The sequence below is a fragment of the Folsomia candida genome, unplaced genomic scaffold, assembly GCF_002217175.1.
Source record: "Folsomia candida strain VU population unplaced genomic scaffold, ASM221717v1 Fcan01_Sc021, whole genome shotgun sequence".
Lineage (NCBI taxonomy): Eukaryota > Metazoa > Arthropoda > Collembola > Entomobryomorpha > Isotomidae > Folsomia > Folsomia candida.
Window position 1 is genome coordinate 2,480,045 of NW_019091213.1, and position 21,274 is coordinate 2,501,318.

The 21,274-nt window shown below is 41.5% G+C and overlaps 6 protein-coding genes across 7 annotated transcripts; 2 read left to right on the plus strand and 4 right to left on the minus strand.

The window, feature by feature from the left end:
• Positions 1–85: 85 nt before the first annotated feature.
• Positions 86–1,291, minus strand: LOC110858310 (40S ribosomal protein S13). The gene is made up of 4 exons (XM_022107022.2): positions 1,131–1,291; positions 729–856; positions 487–652; positions 86–316 (listed from the first exon to the last, which is right to left on the minus strand). The coding sequence occupies exons 1-4, from the start codon at positions 1,151–1,153 to the stop codon at positions 178–180; spliced, it is 456 nt and encodes a 151-aa protein (XP_021962714.1). The 5' UTR covers positions 1,154–1,291; the 3' UTR covers positions 86–177.
• A 1,023-nt stretch (positions 1,292–2,314) lies between these two features.
• Positions 2,315–5,669, minus strand: LOC110858384 (mitochondrial dicarboxylate carrier). Its single transcript, XM_022107151.2, has 7 exons — positions 5,169–5,669; positions 4,562–4,948; positions 4,335–4,490; positions 4,061–4,230; positions 3,786–3,993; positions 3,634–3,714; positions 2,315–3,565 (listed from the first exon to the last, which is right to left on the minus strand). Exons 2-7 carry the CDS (start codon positions 4,679–4,681, stop codon positions 3,383–3,385), a joined length of 918 nt encoding a protein of 305 aa, XP_021962843.1. The 5' UTR covers positions 4,682–4,948; positions 5,169–5,669; the 3' UTR covers positions 2,315–3,382.
• Positions 5,670–5,895: 226 nt separating this feature from the next.
• On the minus strand, positions 5,896–7,085 carry LOC110858496 (28S ribosomal protein S33, mitochondrial). Its single transcript, XM_022107302.2, has 5 exons — positions 6,952–7,085; positions 6,734–6,840; positions 6,452–6,653; positions 6,255–6,373; positions 5,896–6,166 (listed from the first exon to the last, which is right to left on the minus strand). The coding sequence occupies exons 3-5, from the start codon at positions 6,593–6,595 to the stop codon at positions 6,064–6,066; spliced, it is 366 nt and encodes a 121-aa protein (XP_021962994.1). The 5' UTR covers positions 6,596–6,653; positions 6,734–6,840; positions 6,952–7,085; the 3' UTR covers positions 5,896–6,063.
• A 58-nt stretch (positions 7,086–7,143) lies between these two features.
• Positions 7,144–11,464, plus strand: LOC110858474 (splicing factor U2AF 50 kDa subunit). 2 transcript variants are annotated; one of them, XM_022107271.2, is made up of 10 exons: positions 7,144–7,301; positions 7,423–7,529; positions 7,609–7,845; positions 8,080–8,174; positions 8,261–8,422; positions 8,490–8,634; positions 8,708–8,796; positions 10,195–10,317; positions 10,387–10,670; positions 10,738–11,464. In XM_022107271.2, exons 2-10 carry the CDS (start codon positions 7,517–7,519, stop codon positions 10,922–10,924), a joined length of 1,335 nt encoding a protein of 444 aa, XP_021962963.1. In that variant the 5' UTR covers positions 7,144–7,301; positions 7,423–7,516; the 3' UTR covers positions 10,925–11,464. The 2 variants fall into 2 exon arrangements, with proteins under 2 accessions (XP_021962963.1, XP_021962964.1); XM_022107272.1 differs by lacking the exons at positions 7,144–7,301; positions 7,423–7,529 and having other exon boundaries at positions 7,587–7,845; positions 8,080–8,162; positions 10,738–10,924.
• Positions 11,465–13,180: 1,716 nt separating this feature from the next.
• On the plus strand, positions 13,181–16,108 carry LOC110858422. The gene is made up of 8 exons (XM_022107199.2): positions 13,181–13,829; positions 14,027–14,217; positions 14,303–14,555; positions 14,630–14,998; positions 15,067–15,203; positions 15,309–15,468; positions 15,541–15,570; positions 15,686–16,108. The coding sequence occupies exons 1-8, from the start codon at positions 13,322–13,324 to the stop codon at positions 15,973–15,975; spliced, it is 1,938 nt and encodes a 645-aa protein (XP_021962891.1). The 5' UTR covers positions 13,181–13,321; the 3' UTR covers positions 15,976–16,108.
• On the minus strand, positions 16,042–20,813 carry LOC110858421 (alpha-aminoadipic semialdehyde synthase, mitochondrial). The gene is made up of 14 exons (XM_022107198.2): positions 20,484–20,813; positions 19,983–20,192; positions 19,747–19,911; positions 19,422–19,574; positions 19,284–19,348; positions 19,063–19,223; positions 18,684–18,971; positions 18,195–18,481; positions 17,921–18,131; positions 17,700–17,854; positions 17,593–17,620; positions 17,219–17,523; positions 16,879–17,148; positions 16,042–16,803 (listed from the first exon to the last, which is right to left on the minus strand). Exons 1-14 carry the CDS (start codon positions 20,577–20,579, stop codon positions 16,267–16,269), a joined length of 2,931 nt encoding a protein of 976 aa, XP_021962890.1. The 5' UTR covers positions 20,580–20,813; the 3' UTR covers positions 16,042–16,266.
• Between the last annotated feature and the right edge of the window lie 461 nt (positions 20,814–21,274).

The following is a 21,274-nucleotide window of genomic DNA, read 5'->3' on the forward strand; positions in this document are numbered from 1 at the left end:
TAGTGTGGTAATGATGATTGATGATAATGAAGTGAAGACCATGTGTTCTTCTATTAATTAAGGTCAAAAGAAATGAAACTTGTAGTTACTTATCTGGGTTTTAAGATATTTATTTATTAAAGACCGTCGTCATCATTAAACAAAGGTGTTTTTGATTTTTGTTTGTCGAGGTGTTGATTAGGCGACGAGGGCGGAAGCCGTGGAGGACTCGTACTTCCAAGTGGGGGGAAGCACTCGCTTGGTCTTGTAGTAGCGGGCCAACCTGTGAATGCGAGACTCTACCAGAATCAGACGGAACTTAGAGTCCTTGTCCTTCCTGTAAGGACAGTCAAATTAAAATCATTAATTATACATGGTTAACTAATTCATCAGTCTAATCAAACTAAGTAGAAATGTATAAATATTTCTGTGTTAATCATTTATAATTCAGATTTAAGTAGTAAATCTACGTAAAACTGATGAAAGTATCTTGGTTATGTGTCGTACCTATTTCTCTCCAAGTGTTTCCTGATCGAGACGGCCTTCTTAATGAGGAAATAGAGGTCCTCGGGAATATCGGGGGCGAGTCCCTTGGCTCTCAAAATTCGGAGAATCTTGCTACCAGTGACAAATCTCACCTGTGCAACGCCGTGAGAATCTCGCAAAATACCACCTGAATTAAGCATAGTTAAATTAATGTAATAACAGCTATTTAAATGTGTTAGTATGTAGTAAGTATGGGGACATACCAATCTTGGAGGGCATTAGACCCTTCTTGGCGAGGAGATAAATCTGGTCCTTAACATCTTCAGGAGTTTGCTTCAACCACGTGGGAACTCCGCGACGATAAGGGAGAGCAGATTGGGAAATACCCTTCCTGTAGAAAGAGATTAAGAGAGCACTTAGTTAATTAATTAATTAAAGACTAAACAAGACGTGATACTCCACAATTAATTATCATTCGAAGTAAAAACTGGAGTGGAAATTGAAATGAGTTGGAACAAAACTATTGTAGATGATGATGACCACTTTCATTCAATTCATTTTTCCAGCACAAATTGTGCTACACAACATATAAATCCAAATTTTCATAAAATTGCTTTCTCTCCCCCTCCGTACAAATGGGAATATTAACCAACGTCGATACTCACCCAGGGGCGTGCATGCGACCCATGATTGACGCGTTGAAGTGGTTGTTAAAACACGGTCAGGCAAAGAAAAACTTTACAAATTTAATCCAAAATCCGAGTCCGGCCGGTGGTCCTCTTGCTGTTGATGGAATGGATCAATGGGAGCGTGGATCTCGTGGAAGGGGGTTTGAACTCAAGCGGGTACGGGGCATTGGCTCACTTCACCCCAAATTGTCAAATTCGAACATCGCGCCGGTACAGTCGCCACGTTCAAACGAGAAAGCACACCTTCTCGACTCACTCATTCCGGCAGACTGATCGTCAAAGTTTTATCAGCTTTTCCAGAAATAAGGAAATTTATTGATTATCAAAATGGTAAGTACTTTACTAACTATCGAGTCAAGAGAGTTACTCGTCATTTCAGGTTTTTATGCAATTTGAGAGAGACAGGATATATTTCTAGTCTCGTTTCCATTTTGGGTATTATAAATAATACCCAAAATTTAAGTATAAATTTATACTTAAATTTCTAAATTAGAAATTCTAATCCTAGTTAAACGAGGGTGTCAATGTCATTACCGGTTATGTAAACATTCTGATGATTTTAAACCTCGTCACTCTATTGTGATTTTATTCATTCAATCTATTTTCATTTCAAATTTTTAAATTGAATTTGTATACGTTATAGACTACAACGTATACAAATTCAATTTATTACAACTACAACTTGTAGTTGTAATAAATAATAATTAAATGCATAATTTTGTTCTTTACAGCCACGTGAAATCAAGGAGATCAAGGACTTCCTTTTGAAGGCGAGGAGGAAGGATGCAAAAAGCGTCAAGATAAAGAAGAACACGGAGAATGTCAAGTTCAAGGTGCGTTGTTCTCGATTCCTTTATACCCTCGTCATCACGGACAAGGAAAAGGCCGAGAAACTTAAGCAGTCACTCCCACCAGGTAAATAAAAATATAAATCCATCCAACACACCTACGAATCTAAGTATTTCATTTTATCTAATTCCTTCTTATTTGTTCTAGGTCTGCAAGTCAAGGAGCGAGCATAATCCAATTACAGATTCGGTTAATTAATAATTAATTCGTATTTTATTAATTAAGCGTCCGTTTTCAATCTTCTCAATTAAGTAACAGCCCCACTTTGAGAAGATGAAAATAAATATGGATTTTTAAATACCTAGAACAAGTCTTTTCTTCAGTTCGTTTGTTTTATTTCGCAGAACTACTGTAATTTTCCAATTAAAATTTAAACACACCCAACTACAAAATGACATAAATCATTGATAGAGAGCTATGCACCACCATGAACGTTTAATTAAGGAATGTCCACTATAATTACTGTTTAATTTACTAGCACACCATCATCACAGGATGAGTCTCGCTCAACTATTAATTGGAACAATAATGAAACTGACACTTGACAGGTCGTATATGTAATCTATATATATATACGTAGTAGTAGTTCATTTAAATTAAATATTGACATGATTGACTAACGATACGACGACACGACTACACATTTACTTCATGATTATTACGAATGTTTTTGGAATTCACATTGATGATTAGCGTCACATAAAAATATCAACATCTAGTAACAACTACATCCCTTTTCCACCTCCCATTTTCCTGTGGATTGATAACATTGGACCTCTAAAGTTTCTTAAACAAGACGTAACAGAACAAAAATATCAACTTTAAGTAAAACACTTTGAACATTTAGAAATCAGCATAAAATCTGCGGGACATGTTTTACATTTTGTTCGATAATATGACTATACAAGATACAACACAATGGACCACTCGACTCTTAAAACTATTTGTGAATCACATTTAGTATTAAATTCCCATTATTTAGGTCGTTCTTCTTTCTCTGTCCTTCAGTAATTTGAGACTCAGAGCATATTTACCAGTCACTAAATCGACATTATCTCGACACTAGCTCGTTTATCTATATTGTCAACTGTCTTATCCAAGTTCATCTCAATTGCATAATCCTTATATCGCCAAATTACGTCAGGTCATTTCCACTCACGACGACGTGCTAATGAAACAAGAGAGTTAATTTGGCAAGTAACGTAACGTAAGATACAAAATAGATAATTCGTTCTTCTTGTTTCCAAAATAATCTTTTTAGCTGGCAAGTAGCAAGTAATAAAATGTCATGAAATGCTCATTATTAGATCAAGTCCATAATTAATTAAATAACTAATTAAGCAAAAATTAGGCAGAATGAGGAGTAGTAGAAGAGTTTTTTAATTCTTCCTATCCGGAACTGAGTCTTCAGCTGGGAGATAGCCCAAGTTCGCCCTCAACTGTTCGAGAATGAGGAAGAGGAAGATCGTGTGCGGTCCTAAGCGAACAAAAGCTGGGACAAACCCCTTGAAGAAACCGGATGGTCCGAGACGCGCCGTGTAGGTGATGAGATGAAACAAACTCTGTGGTATTATCTCTTTAAATTACTCCTATTCATTTGAATATTAAGCATATACATTTGAATAATAACCTTAAACTCCCCAGGTTTCGCATTCATCTGTCTTGTCTTGATTACGTCTAAGGGTTGAGTCATAAAAGTGGCGATTGCTCCCTACACGAGTAAGAAAATAGAAATTATGTATGATTCTTTGCCATTAATATTTTCATGTTATTGCTACTCACGGCTGATAGCGAGGAGAGGAAGTGGGTGAGAACATTGTCGCCAAAGACACCCGTACCAAGAAGGATGACTTTCACTTGGTCGTAAAAGCTGAGCTGCCCGATCGTCACTACAATGGCACGTGTCGTGGCGGTGGAGGCGCCGGAAAAGAGACGCGGTAGGCCCTCCTCTCGCAGAATGCGGAACACCCCATCGATCGCGTGTTTATAGCTGCGAAAAACAAAGCCAACGTTAACCATAAATAAGTTGTACACCAAATTTTATAGTTCTAACTCACTTTCGCCTTTGATCAGGAGGAAGTTTGATATCGTTCTGCATACGGACGTTAATCATGTCACCGGGTGTCCCGACAAAGCCGCCACACGCGCCCGCAAAGCCAGCTAGACCCACTTTTTGGAGAAAAGAAATATCCGAAGCCCCAGGCGGGGTCAGATACGTCTTGCCCACCTACAGAAAATACAAGTTAACTATTTTGTGGATTCAATTAATTGATGGAAGTTTGTGAATTGAAAATCGGTTCGAAAAAGAGACAATCTACGACAGTGACTGACCTCATAGATGCCAAATCGTGTGGTGGAGTAGGTTGCTTGGCGAAGGATGGAGGCGGAGAGACCGTTGTAAAGGGCTAGGAACCCCTGAGTCCGCACGATCTTGACCGATTGTCCAGCCATCGTCAACTTTCCTTCTTGCTGAGTTTGCATGTGCACCTAAAAGAAAATACAGACTATCAGTAAATTGCATCAGAATTTATATTGTGTGCTGGATTGGAGGGGGTTACCTTGATCAGGTCGAGTGGATGGGTAATGCAGGCCGCGGCAGATGAGGCAATTCCACCAAAAAACCAGCGAGACTTTCGCTTCAGTTTCATCTCAGAGGCTGTGAGGGTGGAGGAGGCCATCTTGTCGTTTAGGGGGATAAACTTATTTTTGGGGGACGATTTATGATGAGGTCAGCAGGGTCACTACTTCTGAAATTCGTTGACTGCGATACTGGATAGATCAAAAAGACATCTGGTTGAGTATATGGGAACGTCCAATGCTCGGATATGTGGTAAAGATGACTAGAAGTAAAAGGTGTTGGCTAATTGACGACGACGACGTAGCTTCAAAAATGGCAAGACATTATTTGTAACTTCAGGTTATTAGAGCTGGATCAGAGACACAACCTGCAGTTAAGGAACAAAAAAGCGATTTAGTTTGTTTTTAAGAATGAGAGGCAAGGTTAAGCACGCATGATTATAATTAAGTTGCAATTAATGAATTATTCATGACAAGTCAATCTCGAGTCGAGTTAATGACGAGGACGGCAGAGCGATAAAAATCAGGCTCATACCAACGCAAATCAATTAGTCTCAAGCCACAAGTGTAAAGACATTGATTTCTTACGGTATTTGAACGGTGAGACGGTAGATGACTTAATGATTTGACATTCGCCTAATTCGCCGGTCGAAAGTTTGGACTCGAAACTCGACACCACAAATCACAATCCAGCCTCACAAACACGCTATGGAATGCCACATCGCCAGCCAGTCATACTCTAGGAGGAGGATTATGATAAGTGGATTGATATTTCTCGTCTTATCTGGTCCAGAATCGTTAGTCATCCAAACCCAAATTAAGATAACCCACGAAACTACACGTCCGATAAAACAAGGTTGTTTTCTTTAATATCAAAATAGAGAGCAATCCAGCCAGGAGACGACCGTATAAAAGTGGTAACGAAACCAACACTGGCGTAACAACTAACTACACATAATAGGATGTGGGAAGGAAGTTTGGATAAATAATTTAACTATATTTAAGTAGATAGATGACGATAGAGATTAAAGATAAAGAGAGCTATTAAAAAATCATCCCGTGACTGAATGGTAGGAAAAGTTGCAGAGCTCTGACTTGCCACCGCCGTCTCACTTTTATCTCAATTTCCCTCTCTCATTTCATGCTTATCTTCATGATATCCTCGTGGAGTGGTTATCATTTGTTATTTATTGTATATGTGTGTTATCTACCAATCAATCAATGAATGGCTAATAAATAATAATGGTACAAGCTATACGTGATCCTTAGATTAATCGTATGATTAGCAAAATTCATTCATTCTCCAATTTCTCCAATTTGTTCATTCTCCAATGTTCATATTCTTTTATTTAACAATGCACATACACAATAATGATAGTTAATTCTAATTAATCATATCCGTATTTAAATATTGAACTAATTGTTCAATACCATGATGACTAAAAGTACAACAACAAGAGGTACTTGTCGAAATGCGGAGTCTCTACTTCTTTTTGTCCTTGTTCTTCTCCTTTGGATTCCAGGGGGGTTTCCCACGAAGAGTGCGTAGGCGGATCATCTCTTCTTTGAAATCCTCGTGCTCATCTCTACACCCAGTCAAATAAAAGAGCAAAATAAAATATTTACATTCTAGTCGTTACATTGGTTTATATCATATTCTTCAGATTTTGATACCTGAAAAGGCCATATTCGCGAAGGGCCATCATGAGGGAGTGGGTCTCCCTGTGACGTGGGTACCAATTGGCAACCTCATCTCTCCTATTCACCGGCTCTCGAGATAGCACCCTTACCGTCTACCACAGATATCGAAGTAATTAGCATACTTTCACTGTTAAATGATAAAACTGAACTATTTATCGATAATGGCGTACTTTGTAGTTTTTTGGGATGTGCTGCGATGGGCGGAGGGGTTCACCGAAAATGGAGTTTCTCAGTCTCGTCATCCTTTTTCCATAGGAAGATTCGGACGTGATGATCTTGCTGTAAGTGTAGAACGGCACTTTTTTTAACGCCATTTCCCTTATCTCATCAGATAGCTACGTCAAGTTCTGTCCAATAATCAAGGAATCAAATCTAAATCAAAAATTACAACCTGTAATTCACAAAAGTAGCACACACAACTAGGGGAAATTTTAATATATTTTTCAACTTACAGATTTAACTAATCAGACGTGTCGACATCCCACGACCAGACAACAACCGCTGTTCCTGATGTCGAAAATCGAAAAGTCAAAATTGCAAGCTATCTGAATTTCAGATTCTGAAATTGAAAGCATTTAACACAATTTAGTTATTAAACTTTAGTAAGCTCCATATCTTCGAATTAATTCTCTCTTGAAGAGTCCAAAATTTACTGGTTAGCTGGCCTCACCCGAATATATTATTCTTCCTTATCAAAAATAAAAATCCTTTGAAAATTTTAAATTCGCATTTCCAATTTTCCAAAAGAAAATAAATCCAGCCGTCGGAATGGGTGAGATTATGAATTTCGCGGGTGAGTCCACCACCATTTTAAAGAAGAGCCACCAAATGAATATTCCGTCTTTTGGCTTCACCATTGAACAGCCAGACAGCTCCTCCAAAAAATTTTCAAATTTTTATTTAGTAGATTGAAATTAACTAGTTTTCGGAAACTTTAAAATCTTCCTGACGTGGGTGGATGTGAGGAACAAAAAGAAAAGAGTGACAACGCCCACCCCACAATTTACGATTAAGTTCGAGGTTTGGAATTTTATCTTAATATTTTATTTAATCATATTTTGCACTTTTTTATTGTTTTCTAGCTCGAAAATATGATCATTTTGATCTGTTATTCTATCTATATGTCGTTTTTATTTTCTAGATTTTCTAGTCCAATCTGCTAAAGATCGTGTCGCCAAAAAACGTCATCCTCCCTGTCGCCACTACCTCATAGATTATTATTTTAATCATTTACGATGGGATCGGAAGGTTAGTCTATACTACGTTCGAATTGTTTCCTGTTTACATAATTAATTACACAAGTACATGTTTGATATTTACCTATTAGATAAAAAGAAACGATCTCGTTCCCGATCGCGCGACAGGTCAGATCGCGACCGTTCTGAGCGGAAACGTCGTTCCCGTTCCCGAGAGAGAAAACGAAAGAGCAAGTCTCGTTCAAGGTCACGCTCCAAGGAGCCATCGGGACCGAGAGTGTCGCGACGGAGGAAGGTCTCTGTCTGGTGGGATTATCCTCCCACCGGCTTCGAACATATCACCCCAATGCAGTACAAAGCCATGCAAGGTAAACTAACCACACCAACTAACTCGTGACCTGGGGTCGAAAGTTTTAAATGCTTCCTATTTGCGATTAGTTTACTAGTTCTAATTTTTCCCTAAATTTTGAGATATCTAGTTTTGTTTTTCTTGTGTGCAGATTTTAATTCAGATTCACGATTTTTTATTCCCTTGCCCTTTAAATAAGTATACCCTCTAACAGGATTTGTCACTAATTTGTATTGTTTTGCTAAATTTACAGCTGCTGGTCAGATTCCAGCTAATCTGATATTGGAGACGCCCCAGGCTGCGGTGCCGGCCGTGGGTGCGACCGTCACGAGACAGGTAGTCCGACATGTTAGTTGAATTGTATCTTACACACTTTAACCCCATCCTACCCCTTACGTGCGTATTGGTGGCTTAATTTGCATAACAATGTCTAGGCGAGACGACTCTACGTGGGGAATATCCCCTTTGGAATCAGCGAGGATGAGATGATGGAGTTCTTTAATCAGCAAATGCATCTCTCAGGTCTCGCTCAAGCCCCAGGAAACCCCATCCTCGCCTGCCAAGTCAATCTAGATAAAAATTTTGCATTCCTGGAGGTAAGTTTTGCACACACATTAAAAATTGATCGAAATTTTGACTTATTTTGCGATTTGATCGACACAGTTTCGCTCAATTGACGAGACGACACAGGCCATGGCTTTTGACGGGATTAATTTTAGAGGCCAGAGTTTAAAGATACGTAGGCCACATGATTATCAACCCACGCCGGGGGTAGATCCAGTCGCTCCGATTGGTGCGGGGGGTGCTCGTAAGTGAAGGATAGTTGCAATTAATTTACTTTATGGTGACACTCTAATTGATTTTTTTCTTGCAATATTTAGCTGCTGCGGCGGGGGTGAGCACCATCGTTCCAGACAGTCCGCATAAAATATTTATCGGTGGGCTTCCTAACTATTTGAATGAAGACCAGGTAAGGACCCCAAGAACTTTTTCGGAAAACGGCGTCATCATAAATAAACAAGAGCATACAAGAATCAGTTCTTTAAAAAACATATTCCATTTGCTTGCTGTTCTGTGTGTGCAAGTCGGACTAGTTCTTCTAAGAACTAATTCACAATTCACACAGGACAGAAAGTAAAATGGCTGAACATTTGCTTAGTTTATTATAATAAGCCAGAGTAATAAGCTTAGAAAAGAGATCGTGGATTTTTAAACTGGTTCAGGCAGGAAGTAGGATAAGAGTTAGGATATTGACAAGACGAGACGATAACTTAGGATTTGTTTTAATATACAGGCTATATTTTAGTGTATAACAAAGTTGAATTTAAATGATTGGGATTAAACTAAGGAGTTGGTGGTTGGTTATGTTAGGCTGCTTAATTAGAGAGCTAATTATAAGTTAAGAAAAGAAAAGTGTTTGGGTTGACCATTTTAAATACCGTTTTTTTCTCTCCTTGTTCCCCTTTTGTAGCCCATAGGTATGTGGGCAAAGTATTTGCAAAAGTGCAAGTCATGGTGGTTTTGGCTTGGTGGTACCCGTTCTGCTCACGCACTAACTTTATAACTTCTCCGAAATGAAAATCCAATCAAGGCAAGTACAACCATCTCTCTTGTCAATTGTCAAAAAAGTACTTAAAAACCTTGCAGCATAGGTTTGAGTGGTGGTGGTGGTGCATGATCACGGTCGGTCGTGGTGGGGTAAGTTTGCGTACAAAAAGATTGAGTAAAATCCCACAGGCACAGGTTTCACGGTCACAGAGAGGATGCAATGAGGTTGGACATTGGAGGATGAGGAGGAAAGAAAGAGAGACGTCACGGATTTCAAATCATTTCCATTTTTCAGCCTTTTCTAGGTTTTTCCGTCATTTTTAGGTTTATTAGGTTCCAGAGGTTCAAACGGATATTGAGAGAGAAAGTGGAGTGACAGTATATTTAGGGCGGTGTGGTGATGGCGGAAACTATGCGGTGCGGAATTGTGGACAGATCTGTTTGCTGATTTAATACTTTCTCAATTTCAATTAAGGAGACTATCAAGTCATTATGCAATGGCTTACTAAATTAAATCAGGAAACATGACCCTTTTCGGGGTAGGCGAAATAATTAATCGAATCCGGGTGGGATGGGATTAAATTATGTTTAAACTTCTCAGGTCATCATGATTTCAGGTCTTCACTTCATCACTAATCGTTGGAGTCTGATTGCACTCAATTAACTCATAATTTAATTTTGTTCCCTCATTGCAGCATAGCATCAATTCTTAATTAATTATTTCTATGTTATTGTTCCATTGTGTATGAATCACTTAAAGCAATTACGCGTCAATTTGTGCTGGACTCTCGGGGATAATGTTTTCTTATTTCTTTTCCAGGTGAAAGAATTGTTGAGCTCGTTTGGGAAACTGAGAGCCTTCAACTTGGTGAAGGACTCCGCTACAGGGTTGTCGAAGGGATACGCGTTCTGTGAATATGCCGACATCACGATCACGGACCATGTAAGATCATTAGATTAATTAGTGCATATAAGAAGATAAATGCTTATCGTAATGTTTTTTTTTAATTAGGCTATTGCTGGACTGAACGGGATGACGCTTGGCGATAAGAAACTGATTGTGCAGCGGGCCTCGATTGGGGCGAAGAACACAGCTGTGGCTGGAGCATTGGGCGCGGTGGCAATCCAGGTGCCTGGGCTGAATGCGGGTTTGATGAGCATGGGCGGAGCGGGACCTCCCTCCGAAGTCCTCTGTCTTATGAACATGGTGACGCCGGACGAGCTCAAGGACGAAGAAGAATACGAGGACATTCTCGAAGACATCAAGGAAGAATGTGGAAAATATGGGATCGTCCGGTTAGTATTATATAATTTTTAAAGTTGGGAGTAATTAACTAATAGCATGTTCAATCAAAATCTGCAGATCTCTGGAGATACCTCGCCCTATCGAGGGGGTGGACGTGCCGGGATGTGGGAAGGTATTCGTAGAGTTCAACTCTCCTGCAGACTGTCAAAAGGCGCAGCAAGCTTTGGCTGGACGGAGGTTCAGCAATCGTGTCGTCGTCACCTCCTACTTTGACCCCGATCAGTACCATCGGAGAGAGTTTTAAATTTAGTTTATGGTTAATATTATTTATTGTTAAGTGTTTTTAGATGGCTGATTAGAGTTATTACTATTCACAGGAATAGGTTTCCTTACTAATTTTCCTATGTCCATAATGTATTTTCATTCTTCTTGTTCAACAACAAACTTTGTAAAAGAATCACACTTTCCTCCAAGTGCTCCAAGAACAGAATGTCCGAATTTTGATTACTCATTTCTTGCTAATTATTATTGATATACATGTTGTGAGTAAGAATATTTGATTGAGTGGATATTGATTATTTTGATTAGATTGGAGTCGTATTTTATATTTTACGAATAATTTTTTCCCATGTTTCTGTTATTGTATTGTTAAGTATTTAGTTAGGTAAGTTACAATTACGAGTATTATTAAGATGAATCATATTAGCATAACAATTATGCTTTATTTGTCCCGCTGAGAAAACGAGTGGAGTCAAAGTTGAATAGATAATTATCAGAATTTTGTAGAATTGACAAAGCATATGGGATTAAAAGATTCGACTTGTTGTGAAAGAATGCCAACAAATGTGTAATGCGTATTTTCATTGTCAATATTTAAGAACCAGGTCTAACCAGGTAATGATTCTTCATTGTTAAACGGGGTGAAATTTTCCGTTGAGGTCCAAACTCCAATTATTATTTTGTAACGGAGTGACGCTCGCGTGGAGGTGAAGGTGGTTTCAATTTCTGCCATCACTTTGTGAAGCAACATTTAGGATGCAACGCTAATTAAAAACTTGTCTGACGAGCAACTTGATGACTTTAAAGATTCCAGTCCAGTGCAGTTTTTAGGTAAGTTTCGTCACTTGAAATGCGCAAATCAACTAACTGACACCAGAGTTTTTGCATTGGTGCTAATTACTCCTGGAACAACGTACTTAGCAGCAAATAAGGTATGGTCGGTTAGGAAAGAAACCTTTGAAAAATGTATTTATTCGTATGAAAGAAAAATTGCCACTGAGTTGAAACGCGGTAGTTTTCTAGTCCATGCGATTAACTACCCAAATCCGAAAACCGGAAGTCGATATCTCGACTAGTTCAAAAATGAGAACAAAAAATCGAGAACAACTCGCAAAAAACATTTGCCACTACTACGAAAAAGTGTGCGAGCGCGTCCGGATAATGGTTTATAGCCACTTCGAAAGAGAAAAAATTCATAATGGAGCAATTTTCAGAGGTTTAGATATGTATGAGGAGAGCAGGAATGCTGAATTCAAAAAATTAAAAAATCGTCCTGGTCGTGTAGCGACCCCCAAAGTGATAGGTAGAGTTCAGAAAGAAGACAAAAATAACCTTGGGATATCAGATGGTAATTTGGGCTACAAATTGAAAATAGCAAAATTAAGTTTACATGTTATTAAACCTACCAGGTTGAGGGTCAAATCCTATAGGGCGACACCAGCACCAAAGTACAACCAAGGTCAACAAAAAAGAGCAAAGCCCAACTCTCGGCAGAATGCTGAAAAACGAGTCAAGCAAAACATGCCCGTGATTCTGGTAATGGATAATGAGACCAAGTGCTCGAATGATCCAGATGAAGTCCCTGGGAGGAAGTACTACTCATGTACTAATAAAAAAACGTTTAAAGATTCTTTCAAATACATGCCGAAGTCAAAATTCCCCACAAAGCACATAATGGGGCAAGAATTGGACTCATTGGGGGACGTCTCAAAGTCGTTCGTGACCCCAGCCACCATGACCTCGGAGAGATATCTGAACGATTGTGTAAAGAAGATCTTGATCGCCTTTATCAAGAATCGTAATGTACTTTTCTGACCGGACACAGAAACATGTCATTCTTCAAAAGTTGTTCTGGACTACCTGCGGTCGAAAAAATCGATTTTGTTGCAAAAAAGGAATATGCTCCCTACGTCCCTCGGGCAAGACCAATTGAACGATTTTGGGCATTATGCAAGAGACAATATAGTCGTCGAACAAAACCACCCAAAAACTTGGTAAGATTCCGTCACATTTGGACACACACCTCAAAAGTGGTAGCGAGAAAGAGTGGCAAAGCACTTCTGGGGACCGCGAGGTAAATAATTTCACAGATAGGAAGGATGGGGGTCTATGGACCTTATGAAGCAAAAAATTGAACGCTAAGGACCCTGTTCTTAACCCCTAAAAATGTCATTGGAATTAATTAAGTTTTCCGGATTTTACAGGCATTTTTAAAAGGTTTCTTTCCTAACCTATCATACTCTATATTATGCAAATTGTCATGTCTCTCACAATTTGGTCGTGTTACAGTTCTTTTTCGTTGGGCTCTCCCCTTCCAAAACGCATCACGTTATTTTACTCTCCTTCAAGAATTCTCTTAAGTGTCCTCTTAATTATTATTATTTTTCTTCCTCCCACAAAGCAAAACCACACCCTCTAAAAAATGTTCCTATTTCAAGATGTCCGTCTCAAATTATTGTTCCTGATCTTACCCTTGACCACGGAGACGTTCTCATCGCCCACGCCAACGCATTGTCCCACGACGAACGGGGAGCCTCCACCCCTCGTTCAGCTCGTCACAGCCACTCCCATTTCGACGCCTCATCTGACCACGTACGCCCTTCTCGTGGTGAACTGCACTTCCGACTACCCCACTCACTGGACCTTCCACCACCACCCATCCTCCTCAAATGGTCCCCCCTTCGCCTGGAACGTGTCCCATGTTCGAGTCAAACGCGACGTGTTGGACGACTCCCCCGGAGCGGAAACTTTTCTCTCCGTCCTCACCTTTCAAAATGTGTCCCGGAACGAGTTGCGGGACAGTTTTGTGGCGGAATGTGCTCCCGTCGAGGGGGGAGTTAGCTGTGCGGGGGTGGGGCTACCGGAAATCGTGTTGAAGGGGAGTGGTGACTCTTACAACAATGTGACAAGGAATCAAACCCTGGAAAATGGTGATTTAATTTGATGCCTTAATCTATTTCTAGTTCTAGTTGGTACGAATTTCTGAAGATAAGCTAAGTTTTTCACAGTGGTGTACATATTTGAGCAAAATTAAGTAAATTGCATACTTGATGTTTGAAGTTCTGCAAATTCTTTGACTATTTTTTAAATTGGATAGGTCCGTTCTGATTGTTTCTCTGAATTGCAGGGGGTGTAGGAACGAGGAGAAAGAACTGTAGCAGCGTTGATCTTTGGTACGATGACGATGGCGGTAGCGGAAGTGGGGGTCACTTCTTCTGTCGAAATAGATCGCCACCCACGATGAATGAGTCTCTCCTCCTTCCCACCATGAGTTTCAGATACTGCTCCAACCCCACAGAGTGTGGCGTCTCTACTTCCGTAATAAATAATTTGCGTAGAAAAAAATCGTACCCAATTGTAAGACTGATTTTTCATGAAAAATTTCTCAAAATGTAATATGTAGGACCTTGAGAACTCTGTCGACTGTTGGGAACACCCCACCCGATCAAATAACAGGAACGCGAGGTCATGCTACCCTGGGGTCAACCCCTGCTCCAGTTTGGGTGTGGGGTCAGAGTTCCCTATACCGAAAGTCATATCTTGCTCGGCTTCCCCTCTGGTTGGAAGTAATGTGGACGACGATAAACTGGGGGTGGTCAAGCTACTCGGATATTTCCACTCACTGAGGGAGATCAATGGTCGGCCGGCATCCTCCTGTGAGTACTTAAGTAGCCACACCCAAGAGAAATTTGCAGGCTCTACCTTAACTCTGAAATTATTTGTGTTTTAGATGTGAACTGGGACGAGGCTGACCCCTCTGACCTCGTGACTTTGACCACCTCCAAGACCCACATCATGGAAAACGAGTCCCTCGAGATTGAATGTTCAGCCTCCGCCTACTACTTTGCTGGGGGGCTACATCTAACCCTTAAGAGCGTCTCGGGTCGGCCCTCCTACGCAGAAAACGAACTGAGCACTTCCATGGCGTCGGCAACTTTGGAGGAAACGCTGGAACTCTGGCGGAACCAAATTCCTATCCAGCGCACCCTCCTCGCCTCGAACGTCCTCCTTCCCCCCGGCGAATACGAGTTTACCTGTTACGCCCCCATCTGGAATTCCACGGCCTGGACGGAGAAGAGAGTCCTCGTCTCCGTGGCAAGTGAGTGGTGTCGTCTTAATTCGCAGTTTTGTTCTTATCTCGTCCCGATAACTTTAACCAAATTGCAGACGTTACGTATCCCAATTTCGTGACGGGGAATGGGACGACGAGCATGGAGTTTGCCCCGAGGAGAAACTTTTCTTGTTTGGCGAAGGGGGTGCCGCCGCCTAAAATTTCCTGGACTTATAGAGAAGATCGCGTCAAGGTTGGTGGGTGTGGATTTCCAATAAATTTCCAGTGTCAATTTTTCCTCACGAATTTTGTCTATATTTCCACTTTGGAAATTTGTCATGTACTTAATTTTGTCCAGGTCGTTGAAGTGTATGGGAAAGGGAAGCAAATGTCCTGGTCGCAAATCACCCTTCCGGAAAGCATGGACCCCTCCAACACGGACCACACCCTCGAGTTCAAGTGTAGGGCGGAAAATTCGGCAGGTTTCTCGGAAAAAATGTTCATCGTCACTCGGAACGGTATGATACACCAAATTCAGTCATCAAGAAGGCTACGAATTTAATACAAGCCAGATTATAACCAAATTACAGATGAGTCGTTCCTCGTGTCGGCAAAAATTGGTAATTTAGACTTGAAAAAGCAATTATTTTACTAGTTTGTATCAAATTGACCATGTTTATTTAAAATTTGGCCACAATGATAAGGTAAATGTATATAAAATCATGCAATTAACAGCCGGATTTGTCGTCCTCTTGGGCTTCGTGGCGAACCTGATCGTGTTCTTCATCTGTTGGAAGAAGCTTTTCCATGAGTCTGAAGAGGAAGAGGACGAGGAGCGGAAGGAGTTGGCAGGCATCAAGTTCCTCCGAGCGTTGTGGGCGGGGCAGGTCTGCTGGCGAAAGTTGTGTCGTTGTTGTCCGGGTTATAAAGACTCCTCCCCATCGGCCACACCTCCGGGTACGCCTCCCTCCGTAAACGACTGTCCGCACCCAAAATGCAGACAGAAACAGACGCAGACGGCATAAAGAAGATGATGATTTACCATGATCTACTCTCACTTTTGATGAAATTAAAATTGCTACAGTTAAAAATTTGGGTATTATGTATTACAAGTTTAATTTCTTAATAAAACTCTTTGACAATATCTAGTCAGCTTAATTTAAATTAAAAATTTGTGTTATATAAGATGTGGCAATTATTCTTAACCAACCAACACATTATCGGAATTATTATCAACTCCACTTTTATATGTATTTGAGTACTTATTGATTTTCAGACTAATTAATAATTAGTACTTAATTATTGCCAAATTTCCACTATTTGTGGTCATCCAGCGAGTAGGCCTTCTCCACAGGGACGATCCCTTCACCAGCTAGTCTGCTCAGGATGGGTTTGTAGATATCTGGGGAGAGGGGATACACCATTCCTGGGGACTGAATCTCCCCATCAAGCACCATCTTGGCCGTGATGGCGGCTGGGTAGCCGACCGTTTTGGCCATGGCGGAGTACGCATGACCATCGCCGGAAAGGGGGGACGACGTTCCGCCGTACACGACCAGGTTGATCCCCCTAAACTCTCGCTTCCCGTCCTGCCAGCAGGCGACGATCTCGTGGCGAAGGACGACCAAGTCCCGCTCCCCCCGCTCAAAGGCGAGCCGCTTGTTCAGGTAGTGGGAAATGGTGTCGAGAGGGGAGCCCTGTTTCAGGACGGGGATGTCGTCGAGCAGACCGAGCTTCTCAATCGCCCCCACCATCACCGTGTCCCCGTCGAGTTCGCGACCCACGAGGGCTTTCAAGTTGTCGTAGAAGATGTTCGAGTCCACTTGACCAATCAGGTGGGAGATGAGTTGACGCTAATTAAATATGCAACTTTTTAGTAATTACAATTCAAGTGAAGTTACTTAATTATTGGTAATAGTAATTCTTACCCAAGTAATTTCTGGGCCTTTGGGGTGCAGGGCAGGGTGTGGAGTGGGGTCAATAAGTCCGAGTCGGATAAATGCCCGCATCGTGTCCGCGAATCCGGAGTACCTCAGCGTTCCACGGAGAACGGTGTGCGCTTCGGGGATTCCGTACAGACTTTTGTACGTGAGCGAGTCCCGGTTGGCGAAGCCTTCGAAGGAAAATCCTGGGAGGAAGGACACCTTGTGGACGTGGTCTTGCGACATGAGGGCGCCACCGGGGTGGATTTCGACGACCTGGTCAAATAATATGTGTGCAAAACAATGTGCAAAAATGTATGCATAGATATGCGAATTAGTGTCCCACCTCGTTAGCCTTGAGATACTTGGCCCCGTTGAGTCCATTGAGCAGGACGCCCTTTGGTGACCAGGAGAACTTGTAGCGGAGCGGATTATCGGAGGCTTCGGGAGCGGGGAGTCCGCCGCAGTAGGAGACGAAGGACTCGACTTTGCCCCCGTGGGAGTGAATTTCGTCAAATGCCTCCATCGCGAGGAGGTGATCGATCCCAGGGTCGAGCCCCACCTCGTTCACAATCGTGACCCCAGCCGCTTTGGCCGCGTCGTTTAACTCTGTCATCTGCGGAGAGCAGTAGGACGCCGTGACCATGTTCACTGAGAATTAAATTTATAAATTGCATGGTTTATTTTGTTTTATAATGTCTATCCTTATTTATTTTATACCTTTCGAACGGATGCATTCCTCAGCAATCTAATTTACATATAGTCATAGTTAGTTAATTCACTTACAGGATTACATGATATGATATGGAAATTATATATTTCTTGACCTGCGCGTGCAGCCCGTAGGGAAGGAGGGAGATGACAATGTCCGCTTTTCTGATGTGGTCAGCTAAAAGGTCGGTTCGCCCAGTAACGTCCAGTAGAACAGGCTCGACGGGATATTTTGCTGCCAACGCGTCCGCCTCGTCCTTCAATGCGGACGCTGCGTATTTGTAGAACTTGAGAAAAATGCACATATATGCAAATTAAGGCCATGCAGCTCTCATACCCACGGTCACGTTGACGTTAGAACTCTCTCGGGTGAGATACTCCACGAGGGGGGAGGACACGTATCCCGCTCCTAGAACGAGAGCACGCTTCGAATGAATCCCCACCGTTCCCACGTTCGTACCAATTTTTTGCCGACTTCGATTGTTCTTTCTCAGCTCGTCGATATATTCAAAGTTGGGCGTTAATTTCCCATTGCTCGCAATTATGGCCTATGCAAATTTAAGTACATTACGACGTTACGGGAATTTATGTAATTAAATTTTCTAGCTCACGCCGCCAATCGCGGTGGAATAGTCTTCTTCCTGAAAGGGTTTTTTGGCGTCGGACTGCAGAATCTCCGGAATGTAGGGGAATAGGAGCTCGCCAAAGAAGTCGGTGGACTCTCTGGGGAGTTGTGTGGGCATGTTGTCGATGGAGCAGACCAAGACGCCAGGGCCCTTGAAGGAAGTGATGTCCTTGTTCCGATCCGCGTCGTAAAGGCAGAACGGATTGTCTATGGTGGTGCACTCGTTCATAAACTCTATCGAGCCCCCCGGATCAGCAGATATGTCGCATATTGCTAAAAATTTGAGTAAAAAAACATTAAGCTAGGGTAATAATTGGAATTGTTTGTGCCAGTCACCTCATTTGCATATTTTGACGCATTGTTGAGAGACTTTATTCATGAAAAGCCCGTACAGACGAAAATGGGCAAAGTGGTATTTATGCAAATGAGGTGGCACGCACAATAATTCCCCTGTACTTATGATGAATAGCAAAACCTAGCATCCTGTGGGGTAAGACGGGGCAGCCGGGGGATGAAGGGAGCCAGGGGATTTCTTGGGGTTGGAGGAGATACTTGGCGTCGGGGATGGTGAGCAGCTTTGGTGAATTCACCGCCCAGTAGATCCCGTTGAGAATGACGGACGCGTAGGGGGCAATTTTTTTGGAAAACGTGGAAATATAGGCTTCCGGATGGAGATCGTAGTCGCGAGCGGAGTACGTTCCGTTATCTTTACGAATTAAGTGGTCGTGTCGACGAACTTCGCAACCATAGACTTTATTCGTCGCTGAAATTAGCAATTAAGAATTTTTTGTGAATTAATGCAGAACATGGATTTTAATTTAACCATTGTGTTGAATTTTGCATAGCCAACGAACCTCCATGTTCCGCTACTTTGTGGAGCATATCGGGAGGGACGTATTCGAAGGGGAGTTCTTGGAAGACCTCTTGAGCCCCTTGGCTGACATTCCCACTTCCAGAAAAGACGAATGTGAGGGGTCCGATGGATTTTGGCATCATTCCGATCGCCATTTCATAGCTGAAACATGTACAAATGTTATTACGTATTTCCTAGAGAAAATGGTGACATTTTTCATACCCAGCATCTCTCACGGCTTGGCGTGCCATCCCGCTATTGCGGTAATTGTGGGCCGGACCGATATGCTGTCAAGTCAAAAAGTTAAAATTTTCAAGTCACTCTGATTTCTTGGGATTTTACGTAGATTGGAGTTTATACCATGAAAGGGGTGTGATGACCTAAGGCGAGGAGACGTAGCCCCAGTCCGTGCAAAATGTTGACCATTCCTGCCACGCCCGCATACTTCCCGAACGCGACGACCCTTTGACCGTGATCGTCACACATCTTTTCATAGTCGAGGAGGCGGATGTTCTGTACAATTTGTGAAAAATTAAGCATTTTATAATCTGAACTGAAAAATGGTGGATAATTTCAAGGATTTTGAAGTGTTTTTCAAACTTATTTTTGAAAACGTATTAATTTTATGAACACAGTACAAATTTAGTTAGAATAACTCATCAAACGTCTTAGAACACTTGAGTACCTTTTCTAAAATGGCGTCCAACAAGGGCATATTTGCTTCTTGCGCTTTAATCGTGTGGGAGAAAAAGCAGTAAGTTTTTCCCTTGATTAGCGTGTCGATAGGAACTTGCTTGACGCCGCAGATGACGTCCGCATCCACCAAGTCCTCCGAAATGACTGCACCCGCCTGAAAAAAATATATGTAGTTAAATATAATCATTCATAATAAGTCAGCCACTAAAACGAATGATAGGAGACCTGGGCGTAGGCCTGCATGGGGTAGGCGCGTCTGTTTGAGGGCTGCACGAGGACGCGGGCCCCCCGTTTGACGAGATTCTTGACGTGTGAAGGGGCCAAGGGGGCCCTTCGCTCCCACACCGACTGCTCCTCCCGCCGGATACCCAAAGTCCGGCCACGGATGTCGTAAAAGGGACGCTTCTTCTCCACAGGAGCGATAGGAATGTTGGCCTACAAGTAACGGGTATGTAACTACATAGTTATTTGCATAACGTCATTAAGTCAGAATTTGTTGGAGGAAATTAAGTAAAAATTTTGGTCTAAAATTATTGTATGAAATGCGTACTCATATTTTACGATTGAATGTTGCATCATTTTTATGCCTTGGAAAATTATCCCTAAACCTGATGTGAGTACCCCTAATTTTTAAAGACATTTTTTGTATAATGCATAAATTTTCAAAATAACTTAAAAAATGGTGTAAAAATTTTAACTTTATATGAAAAATTGTACTTTTATTACCGACGAGGTTTGACGAACGGTTGGAAAATATCCTCGCATTTTCGCCCTCTTAATGAAGAAAGGGTCCAGCCCTTTGATGCCCCATTTCCCCAACATTTTGAACCACCAGGAAACTATCTTTTGCTGCAGCGGCGACGGAGGAGAAATTGTCAACTTTTTATTAATTATTATGAAGCCTTTCTTTTATCAAAGTTTTTATTTCATTTTTAAAATCGGAAAACTGAATTTTATTAACAAAATATATATATTTTCTGAAGCAGTATCTATTTAGCTTGCGACCTTGTGCATGGTGTGGGACTAGATTGGTAAATTAGTGAAATGAATCTTGGTGGCATGGTCTGCACCTCGTGGGGTTCGCGATAAAGCATAATTTCGTAATCGTACAGTCTTGGTCTCATCTCTTCTTCTTATCCGACTCCTCTAATTATACATCTAAGTAATTAGTACATAACTCCACTTTTCCTATAAAAATGGACATACCCAGAAGAAGACCGAGATGAATGAGCAAGCCAGGAAAAGGAGGCTGGGCGACCCCTGATCGTGACCTTTCATGTACTCTGAATAGTTATATCAGAGGGCGGATATGTATTCATTTTAAACCTTTTCATTTCATGATGACGACGGACGGTCAAACTTTGTCGGTGTGTTCCCTATCTCGGGTAGATCACACAAATTTCAGAATATTTTTACATACCTTGAAATATTTCTTGGTTTTCAGGCATATTATAAATATTTCCCCCAATATTTGAAAAATGCGTAAATATTTTAGACATTTTTTAAAAAGCACAGAT